This window comes from Podarcis cretensis (assembly GCF_951804945.1).
Source record: "Podarcis cretensis genome assembly, chromosome: 7".
NCBI classification, from domain to species: domain Eukaryota; kingdom Metazoa; phylum Chordata; class Lepidosauria; order Squamata; family Lacertidae; genus Podarcis; species Podarcis cretensis.
This window is the reverse complement of record NC_137176.1, coordinates 38,057,022-38,067,989: the sequence shown is the minus strand read 5'-3', so window position 1 is coordinate 38,067,989 and position 10,968 is coordinate 38,057,022. Positions and strand designations below refer to the sequence as shown.

The following is a 10,968-nucleotide window of genomic DNA, read 5'->3' as shown; positions in this document are numbered from 1 at the left end:
TACATTTCAAATTCCATTAGAAAAGCGAACTTTCTGCAGAATCACATTTCATGCTTGTCTTGTGCTTGGTCACACAGGTCTTCTCTCATAACCCTTCCCACAATCTGAGCACCGTTGGAAAGTGTGGTTGGGCACATATGGGCTATTATTTTGTGAAATGATTAGTGATGCCAGTCATAACTCCCGCCCACCAGTATGCTTGCTGTGAACCTCACCAGCAAATCTATATCCCCATCAGCTGTGGGCTGGCAGGTGCACGTTTGACACTGAGAAGTCGTTGCAGTAGAGTTGTGAAATGGGTACAGTCTGCTTGTGGTACATTTGATGTGTATCCTTGCAGAAAGGCCCTGAGTAATTGGATCTGCCCTGGCCTACTGCACCTTCCAAGAACCTGCAGGCGTCTGCCTTGCATTTTCCCTCTTACAGCATCCCCCACCCACTTCCCAATGTAGAAACCTACCAAGGGCCTCTCAAACCTTCAGTGAAGGAGACGCAGATAACTGATAAAAATGTGACATGGCTCTCTGAGAACTGATCTTTCTCCTCGCAGATCTCAGTAACAAATCAAAATGGGAATAATTTGGGCAGTAGGTTGTGGGCAGTCAAAGGGCCAGTAATGTTGTGACTGCTTTATTAAGTGGGTCTATTTAGATGGCCATGTGTCCTACTTTGCAGATAACAGTTCTCTAGTTGAAGGGCCCTAATCCAGCTGGAAGATAGAGATCCCTTGGAAGGAAGAGCAGCAGCCTTGAAGTTGCCCATTAGCAGTTCACTCCTCAAGAGAAGACTGAGCAGGCACCCAGGTTAGTCTTCACAGCTATGATGAGATTTAAATAAGAGCAATGCTGTTTAAATAATGCTCATTATTGCTAAATTTGCAGTTCTGCATATGAATTAACATATGCAAATACTATGCAAATATGTGTCCTTTTTGGCAATGCGTAAGTGGCCTCCCTGTGTGTCCATGCCAGCTATCCAAGGGTATACCTAATTTCAAATACAGTGGAAGCTGAACTTGTAGTGCAGTGCACATGTAATTGAGTACATAGTTAAGGCTTTATTTGTGGGTTTGGCTACAGGGGAATTGGTACTATTTAAAAGAGATTATGATTTCCCTGTGATCTGGTGTTAGCACTGGACATCTTTTGGTGCTTGTCCTTGTAGGGCTCACTGCTGATACCTTCCCTGGTCCCCATTTAAAAATTAAAATGAAATAAATCCCAGTGCTCCAGTCTGCATCATTTTAATTTCCAACAAAATACCCTCAACTTAGCACTGTTTTGAGACGTTGCAAGAAATTAAAATAGTGGCGAGTGGGTAATGGCACCAGCATCCACTTCTTCCAGGGACATTTCAAACCTGGAATTGCAATGTCTGGTCCTGTGAGTTTGTTGCTCAAAATACTTTTTACTCTTTTTTCAATTTTTACAGTTAAAGTAAAAATAATGAGAACAAAACTAAAAGCTGGAAGGCGCTTTGAAGGGGCAGTGAGGGAGCAAAGTTGGGGGAAGGTTTTTCTTATTGAATCTTTGTTTATGCCTAATCCAGCAAATTAGGCATATTGGACTCTTCATCACTTCTTACAGAAGCAACTTGGACCCACAACTGTGCGACACTGAAACACTGGATGGCCATGCCCTATAGTGGCACTGTGCTGGACAGCTCTCATTCTCCGTACAGTATTAACTTTTACAATCCTTAAATTTCTCTGATGCCCACACTATACTTAATTGTTTTCCAACACTGTGGGCATTGATGGATCGGCTTGTGTTTACTGCACAGTAACTGTAACTTCCTGGAAAAAAACGCATCAACCAGACAGTTAACAAATTAGCAAACTGTTTGCTCAGGCTAAATAAACAGTGGGAACTGAGATAAAATTGGTGGTGCAGAATGACTTATAAAGCAAAAGCTTACTGGATTTTGAAATAAGAGGACGTCTCACAGCCTCTGCTTACTGACTCTATTGGCAAAGAAGACAAGAAGAATAAATTCTGCCACTACTTGTCTCTACTGCCATGGTGAAGTATTGCCTGTTTCTCTTACTATTTGCAAATGCTAAGTATGGGTGAGAAGAATCCACCAGTCTGCTTTTGGACTGATGGAACATATGCAGAAGAGATATATAATAATCCTTAAAAACACTGTGTGTGTGTGTGTCCCTCCCCACAAAAGGCACTGTACGTCTATAGTGAACTGTATAGAAAACTAAATTGCATAGAGCACTGTCCTTGGAACATCTCACCGCTCAGGCAAGTGGCAAATATTGTAAGCAGTCAGGAAATGGAACTATTGCAATGGAAGGGTTTGCCAGCGGTTTGTTTTTCAAAGCAAAGATTAATCTAGACTAAGACCAGTGGCGTAGCGTGGGGGGTGCAGGGGGGGCCGGCCGCACCAGGCGCAACATCTGAGGGTTAGGGTTAGGGGGCGCAAATCCACGGGTTAGGGGGCGCAAATCCACGGGTTAGGGGGCACAAATTACTTGCCTTGCCCCGGGTGCTGACAACCCACGCTACACCACTAAGACAACAGTGATAGAATAACAAACAGCAATCTTAACTTATAGGGCAAACTCTAGTCCCACCCCCTGCCCCCTGGATAAAGTGGAATCTTCTGTAACCAAACAGTCCAGGTCAAACAGTATGGGATTTTGGCTCTGAGAATTGCAGGCTACTAATAATAGTAATTATTCTTTCAGATATCCCTTGTATTTCTTCTTGCTTTCACAACTATCACCAGTGAAGCATCACTTGCCCCTGCAGATCAAATATTTCAGTACATTGACGCACATCAACATGAATATGTACAGGTACAAGCGGGTGTGCTATTTTGGGACAAACTGGAAAACTAGAGTGAAGGAGTGTTACCTAGAATGTGGATTCCATCCCCCTCATAATTTCCTCTTTTCACAGAGACTCAGAGAATGGGTGGCCATTGAAAGTGACTCCAGTAACCTTCTGAAGAGGCAAGATCTGATTGAAATGATACATTTAGCAGAAGAGAGGATAAAATATTTAGGAGGAACTGTTGAGTTGGCGGAACTGGGTGTACAAGAGGTAATTATTATGTTTCAGCATGAAATCTATACTCGGCCCTCCAGTGGCCGTCCCTGACCACTGGTCCTGTTAGCTAGGGATGATAGGAGTTGTAGTCCCAAAACATCTGGAGGGCCAAGTTTGCCTATGCCTGCCTTAAGGCTACTGCTTAATGTCTCTAAAGAGTCTTCGTTAATCTGCCTAAAACATTCCAGTCTTTCATGCTATGTGTTTTGGTCACCCACTCTCCTCCTCCTCCTCCAATATTTGCTGAAGTATAGAAGATAGAAATAAAGTCTCTGTCCACTGGATCACAATTGAAAAATATGATCTAAAGGAAAGATAGAATTGCCAGTAACATAAGTTACATAGGAAGCAGCTATATATGTTATGTACTGAAGTTCTCACCCTGGGCCAGCAGGGGGATACTGTAGATAGTTATGCAAATAAGGGATCGAAAGTGACACTCAGTGATTGGATAGTTTTAGAAAGTTGTAACAATTATGTCTACTGGAGCTCTATATAAGCAGGCTCACTGAGCCCTTCAGCTCAGTTCTGTTCTGGCCTCTGAATAAAGAAGGGCTGTTTGAAGAATCGCTGTGTCGTCTGATATGTTCACCCACAACTTAAGAATATAGATAGATGGACTATAACGTGGTCAGGAGGTGAGGGGATTGGGTAAAAGAGGCAAGTGATAGCTTCTAGCACTTGTATAGGATTGCACTGTTAATGCATCGCTTCTGCTTTAGCTGCATAATGGAACTACACCTCGTTTGCCACCAGTCATTCTGGCAGAACTTAAAAAGGACCCTAAAAAACATACAGTTTGTTTTTATGGACATCTGGATGTGCAGCCAGCCAGATTAGAGGATGGATGGGCATCAGAGCCATACAATTTGACAGAAAAAAATGGTGAGCATTTATTCTTCTTCAATGGCAGCAATACAGAGACAGAATGTCACTGAATACCAGCTCTTGGGTGGCAATAGTGGGAGAAGGTATTGCTTCAGGCTCTGCTTGTGAACTTCCTGCAGGCATCTGATTGGCCACTGTGGAAACAAGATGGTGAACCAAATGAACATTTTATCCGGTACAACAGGACTCTTATGTCACCTCTGAAACTTGTAAAACACTGTACAATTGAATAACTGGATTCTATCAGCTTCTCTTTATTACACTTTTATTTTCAAGGTCGTCTGTATGGACGTGGAACCTCGGACGACAAAGGGCAAATTCTGGCTGTACTGAATGCAGTAGAAGCACTTCAACAATTTGTAAATGATTATTTTTTTTAAACAAGTCTTTCTTATTTCATGAAATCTGCCACCAAAACAAACCAAACACATTGTTTACTACATTTTAAACCACTCTCTGACAGGAACTTCCTGTAAATGTAAAGTTTGTCCTTGAAGCCATGGAAGAAGTAGGATCCCCTGGACTATTGAAACTGGTTGAAGAGAGAAACAGTACGTTTTTTTCAGATGTCGATTACATTGTGATCACTGATTCCTCATGGATCAGCAACAAACCAAGTATTACATATGGAACAAGGGGAAACAGCTACTTCTTAATTGAGGTATTTGGGGCTCTTTAATATTGTTACAATTAGTAGAATCAGTGTGGTATAATGGTTGGACTATGCCCTAGGAGACTAGGGTTCTAATCCAACGCAGCCATGAAGCCCAGTTTAATTTACCTCACAGGGTTGTTAGAATAAAATAGAGGTGAGGAGAACCATGGACCACCTTGAGCTACTTGGAGGAAAGTTGGCATATAATAATAATGCTAATTTTACAGACACATCTTATCATTCATTTTATTATCATTTGACTGTAAAGTTTCTAACGAATAAGCTGCTAAGCGAGGATTACAATTTTTAATTGATGCATGTCTGAGAGGGATGAGCCCACAAACGTGAAGCTTGTGCCTGTTCATTTTCCTGATGCAAAATCTTGGTATGGCATGTCATACTAATACACCCTCTGATTCCTTTATCTACTTTTTTCTAGGTTGAATGTGCTAAAAAAGACTTGCATTCAGGGACCTTCGGAGGTATAGTTCCTGAAGCAACCAGTGACTTAATATATCTGTTGAGTAAGTAGAGTTTCTACTAGTGAACAACTAGCTCACACATTCTAGGCTGCTTCAAAGCTTGACTACTGAGATTTCTGCATTGGTAACCTCAAGACTGGATTACTGCAATGCGCTCTGTGTGGGGCTTCCCTTGGGCAGCTTCACAGCTGCAGCTAGTGCAAAATGCAGGGCTTAATTGTTGACTGAGGAACCCTCTCAGCGCCATATAACACCTCTGCTGAAGAAACTGCGGTGGCTGCCAATATGTGCAGTTCAGGATCTTGCCTTTAGCCTTAAAGCCCTAAACAACTTGGGACCAGGATATACGGCTTGCAAATATCCCTGCCGGGCAACTGTGCTCCTCAGATGGGGCACTGCTGAGAGTACCATAAGCCCCAGAGGTGTGTTTAGCCTATGCTAGACACTGAACTTTTAGTGCTGGTACTCTAGCTTTCTAGAATAAATTACCAGCCAAAACCAGACAGGTGCCTAGTGTGATGATGTTTGAAGGCATTTTTCTTTATGAAGGGTTTCCTTGAGGTGCCACCCAGTCATATATGGAAGATCAACTTTATATTTAATGAAATTATTTCATTGCTATCGTTGTCGTCATCGTCATCGTCATCATCACCACCACCATTTTACCCCACTCCAGCACTCTGGGCAGTTTCTAAGACAAATAAAAACATAATAAAACACCACACATTAAATAGCTTCCTGATAAAAGGCTTGCCTGCCTTTAGATGTCTTCAAAAAGTTACATAGTTACTCATCTCCTTGACATCTGATGGGAGGGCTAAACGAAAGCTAAACGATGAGTACTGGTCTGGACAACATGCTAAACCAAGCATGTCAAAAAGTTATATAGTTACTCATCTCCTTGACATCTGATGGGAGGGCATTCCACAGTTTGGAGAATGCTAAGCCAAGCCATAGCTTAGCTTAGCACACGACAGCAGCCAAATGATCAGGGCAGAGCAATGTGGTCACAGTCTCCTGTCTGGAGTTTTCATGCTTGCAAGTCCATGGTTTTGCTTAGCTTGATGTGCAAATCTGGTAGGACCATCCCATCTGAAATATACTCAGAGTTGAGTGTGGGTTTCATGCTCTTTATTCAGCTCATAGTAGTGAGGAAAACCAGTTCCCCCGAAATGTCTGCTTACGTGATTGGCTAATTCCAGGATTCTCCTGTAGGCCAATCATGTTGCAGATTCACTTCCACCTGGAGTTGGATTGGGTGGCTTCTGCAGACCAATCAGACTGCTGCATTCTGGATCCTATTGTTCTGGGACCAATCAGACTGCTGCATTCTGAATCCTATTGTTCTAGGACCAATCAGACTACTGCATTTTGGATTGTATTCAACTCAGTACATAACACCATCCATGAGGCAGACTGTCTCAGATGGAAGAATCCAAGGGGCGCCTCCTTGGGCTCCCCCCCTCCCAAAGCGAGAAGTGGCTACAGCGGCTTCAGGCTTCCAGTGAGATCCCACAAAAGCCCTGTGAGATCTCACAGTGGCCTCCACGTGATTTCACTGGGCTCTCACAAGATCTTGCTGGAAGCTTCAGCTGGTAACCCTAGTAAGCAAGAATTTGGCAAGGGCAGCAAGCTGCTCCTGAAACAAGACTATTACGTCTATATTACAGGTAGGTAGTAGCCATGTTGGTCTGTTGTAGTCGAAACAAACAAACAAAAAATTCCTTCCAGTAGCACCTTAGAGACCAACTAAGTTTGCTATTGGTATGAGCTTTCGTGTGCATGCACACTTCTTGTTTGCATGCACACGAAAGCTCATACCAATAACAAACTTAGTTGATCTCTAAGGTGCTACTGGAAGGAATTTTTATTTTATTTTATTTTATTTTATTACGTCTATAGACATTCTAATGAACATTCATAGGTTGGGGTCAGTTTGCCACATGTATGCTATTATTCCCACTACCTCCCCCCATTTATCTTATTCTTATTTAGCCATCATCGTACTCTGGAGATCTGGTTTTATAGGTTTATCTATATATTAAAGTTCCTTACCAGTTGTGCATGTTCTATGATGCCGAAGAAGCATAGCTCTTCATAGAGATTCTTAGAGAACAGCAAAGCTTAGCATTTTCTGTAAGTTTATCATGTAACGTTTTGTTTAAAAATAAAAGGGAAATGGGGCAGCTACAATTTATTGATTTTTTTAAAATAGAAATTAGGAGAAATATTCAATAAACTTTTAAAAAATTAAAGGACTATTTTGAGGCTTGCCTTCTGTATTCCCTAGCAATTTTAATTGATGTTTGGTATTACATTCAGTATTACATTCTGTCCATTAAAAAAACAAAAGTAACTGCAAGTTCTGTTATCTCTGTAGTTCCTCTTCAGAACTTGTACATTTGTTTTCAGGTACCCTTGTTGATTCTTCTGGTCATATACTGATACCTGGGATTTATGATGCAGTTGCTCCTCTTACGGAAAAAGAAAAGAAACTCTATGAAAAAATTGAATGGGATTTCAAGAAGCTGAAGGACACATTTGGCATAAGAAACTTCACATATAGCACTAAAGTACATGCCATATTGATTTTGTATTGAATTCTAAGCTGGGCTTTTGATAGCTGGTTTCACAATTTTCAGTTAGGATGGGGCAAATTGTGGGAATTCTTTTATAGTTGATGTAGAAGCATGGTCAAATCTGGGTCTGCTCTACCATTAGGCAGTCTGGGATGGCTACTACAGGGAGCTGATTTCGGGTGCAATGAAAGGGCAGCATTTCCCTTTTTGCAGAAATATGCTTGTAAAATATGTATACAAGTCACTAGCACCATTTTCTTAGCCTGTATTAATGAATTCCACCTTGTGTGGAATTGTCAGTCCCAAATGTACTGTCAGATTGGGGGTTCTAGAGTAACCCCAAGTCTAGTATCATGAAATAGAAAAAATGTAGTCAACTACTCTCTCCATGATTAATCTGAATTAATTCTGCCATCAGGAATAATAGGATTTTTGGTCCAAAGTCTAGCACCCCACTCAGTAGAATGAGTGATGGTGGGGGGATGACAAACATACCAGGTGGCTTACCACATTTTGAAAAAAGTGACACAACACACATTACCATTTATAGGAAGGAGGGGTGCCATAAGACCACGTATTCCAGGCTCAAAAAATGATTCAGTTTTCAGAATCTAGTTTTCATGTTTTATTAGTTTGCAGGTCACTTTGGATCACATTTCATGAAAAAGCAACTAAAAATGCAAATGATAATAATGATATAAATAACCCATTTGTCTGTGTAAAATAATAGGAATGGTGAGCAAACTGCAACTTATTGTTTAAGACTTTATATATTGCTTTAAAAGTTGCTTTTTTTTGTTTAGGAAGAATTATTAATGCAGAAGTCACGCTATCCATCTTTGTCCATCCATGGAATTGAAGGAGCTTTCTCTGCACCTGGAACTAAGACTGTAATCCCTGCAAGAGTGATTGGGAAATTTTCAATACGCCTGGTTCCCCATATGGATCACTCTGTAGTAAAAAAACAGGTAGAGCTCTGGGTTGTGTGTTTTTAAAATCTCTCTATTCTCTTGTGCTGAACAGTGCTAATCATTTGCTTTCCTCAGTTGATGTGATGTTTCTAGCAACCTAGCCTAAAATAGGCCTACTCAGAAGTAGGTCCCCACTGTGTTCAATAGGGCTTATTCCCAGGTAGGTGTATACAAGATTGTTGCCGTGCAATGGAATACAATGCATGTTCATTCATAAATAATCCCTACTGAGTTCTATAGGACTTCTTATCAAATAGGTGTGTAAAGGATTGTAGCCTAAGACTGCAACTCAAGTATGCTTACTTCACATGAATTAAACTCAGGCTTACTTCTGGATAACATGCAAGGCATTGCTAGTGAATTAACTCAAAATGAAGTTGATAATATATTTAAGGTACTAGCTTGAATCACAGAGAATGGGAATTTGAATAATGACCAGCACATTGAAGTACCAAAAGATAATCATCAGCACATTGATCAGCCTTTATTCAAAACTCAAAGTGTGCTAGACCATGAATACTGCAGGTAATTCTCCCACAATGCATCTTCATAAGCAGATAATAAATATATTATTGTGTTATTATGACAGATTTAATTTTCACCAGGAGCAAACTAGAATAAACTTTCACTATTATTCTCTTGAGGTAATGGATCATTTGAACAAGAAATTTGCTGAACGGAACAGCCCTAATCATATTGAAATAACCAATGTGCAAGCATCAAAGCCGTGGCTTTCTGATACAGATGAACCTCTGTATTTGGCTGGAAGAAAGGCAATAGAGAAAGGTCTGGTCACTTCACTGCAACAAATTACAAAACTTTGGGGCTATTGTGATTATTATGAAGCACCCAGCATACTGAAAAGCAGTGTAGAAAACTTAATAGCAATGGCTGTATCATTACAAAAAATCCAAAGTAATCTACACATGCATCTAATAATAAAGCTGCAATGTTATATGAATGTGTATGTAATTCACACAGTATTCTGAAGGAAAATTTTGGCCTTGGAAGAGGCTCGTTTTGTGAAAACATATTTTAAAGAACAGTCATGGGACGTATTAAGACAGTTTTGCTGCAGAAGATTTAAAACAGTTGTTTTTCTGGATTTTGTCAGTTACAGACAGGATCACAACTTTAAGTTTAGAAGTAGTTAACTTTTAACTCAAGATTGCAACAAAGACAAATGTGTCTGTTCTGGGACTTAGTTGGATAAAATGTTAAGTAACCAGTCTATGAAAATTAAGTTTTCTTTTATTCCTATTTCTTAGTATTTCACACTGAGGCTGACTTGACCCGAATAGGTGGAACAATTCCAATTGTTTCACATTTCCAAGACGTAACTGGAAAGAGCATAATGCTTCTAGGAATAGGAGGACCAGATGATGCCCCTCATGGTCAAAATGAAAAGATCAACAGGTAATCTGTAGGCCTTTAAAACACAGTAGTACCTCTGGTTAAATACGCTTCAGGTTACAGACTCCGCTAACCCAGAAATAGTACCTCGGGTTAAGAACTTTGCTTCAGGATGAGAACAGAAATCGTGCGGCGGTGGTGCAGCAGCAGCGGGAGGCCCCATTAGCTAAAGTGGTGCTTCAGGTTAAGAACAGTTTCAGGTTAAGAACGTACCTCCGGAACGAATTAAGTACGTAACCAGAGGTACCACTGCAATGAAGTCTTTTTCTAGTGGGGAAAATGCTACAGTAAGTGAATTTTAAGCATAATCTCTGGAGAGAAGACAACTTTGGAACTTTTGTTTTGTGTGCAACATAAACCACCTAGAAGCTTCTTGAAGATGGAAAAACTAAACATACAGCATTTGAAATACTGATGTAAATGAAGTAGGAAAAGTGTGAATAATAAAACCAGATGTAGTATTGGCCATAATTATGATGCTTACCCATTAATGTAGTCATACATTTTTGCCAAGTTGTAATTTAGACTCATATTCCATCTGCGCTATATCTGCTTTTGCATGCCCACTATTAATCTTGTTTTCTTTTTAAATGTAGGTACAACTTCATTGAGGGAACCAAACTATATGCAGCCTTCCTTCAAGAACTTGCTTCTACCTAGAGAAGATGGGATGATGATAAAAACCCTCTAAAGCACAGCTGCATACTTCCTTTTTTGAAATGTTCTTAAAGGAACACATATACACAAATATATTTAGTAATTTAAACGTGATAAAATCAATAAATACTTGTGTGGAAAAAAGAGAAGATCCCCCTGCAATAAAATATTTTATTTTATTTTTACATTTGGAGGTCCCATTCTTCCTTTCTTTATGTGCCTGTACAGAACTTTCTTGCTTCCTTAAGAACTCTGGACTCT

General features: G+C 40.3%; 1 protein-coding gene across 1 annotated transcript; it reads left to right on the top strand.

The window, feature by feature from the left end:
* Positions 1-1,873: 1,873 nt before the first annotated feature.
* On the top strand, positions 1,874-10,892 carry LOC307220119 (beta-Ala-His dipeptidase-like). Its single transcript, XM_079983795.1, has 12 exons — positions 1,874-2,021; positions 2,699-2,809; positions 2,913-3,056; positions 3,785-3,947; positions 4,227-4,309; positions 4,414-4,611; positions 5,045-5,129; positions 7,500-7,660; positions 8,470-8,634; positions 9,282-9,423; positions 9,906-10,053; positions 10,647-10,892. The coding sequence occupies exons 1-12, from the start codon at positions 2,019-2,021 to the stop codon at positions 10,708-10,710; spliced, it is 1,467 nt and encodes a 488-aa protein (XP_079839921.1). The 5' UTR covers positions 1,874-2,018; the 3' UTR covers positions 10,711-10,892.
* The last annotated feature ends 76 nt before the right edge of the window (positions 10,893-10,968 follow it).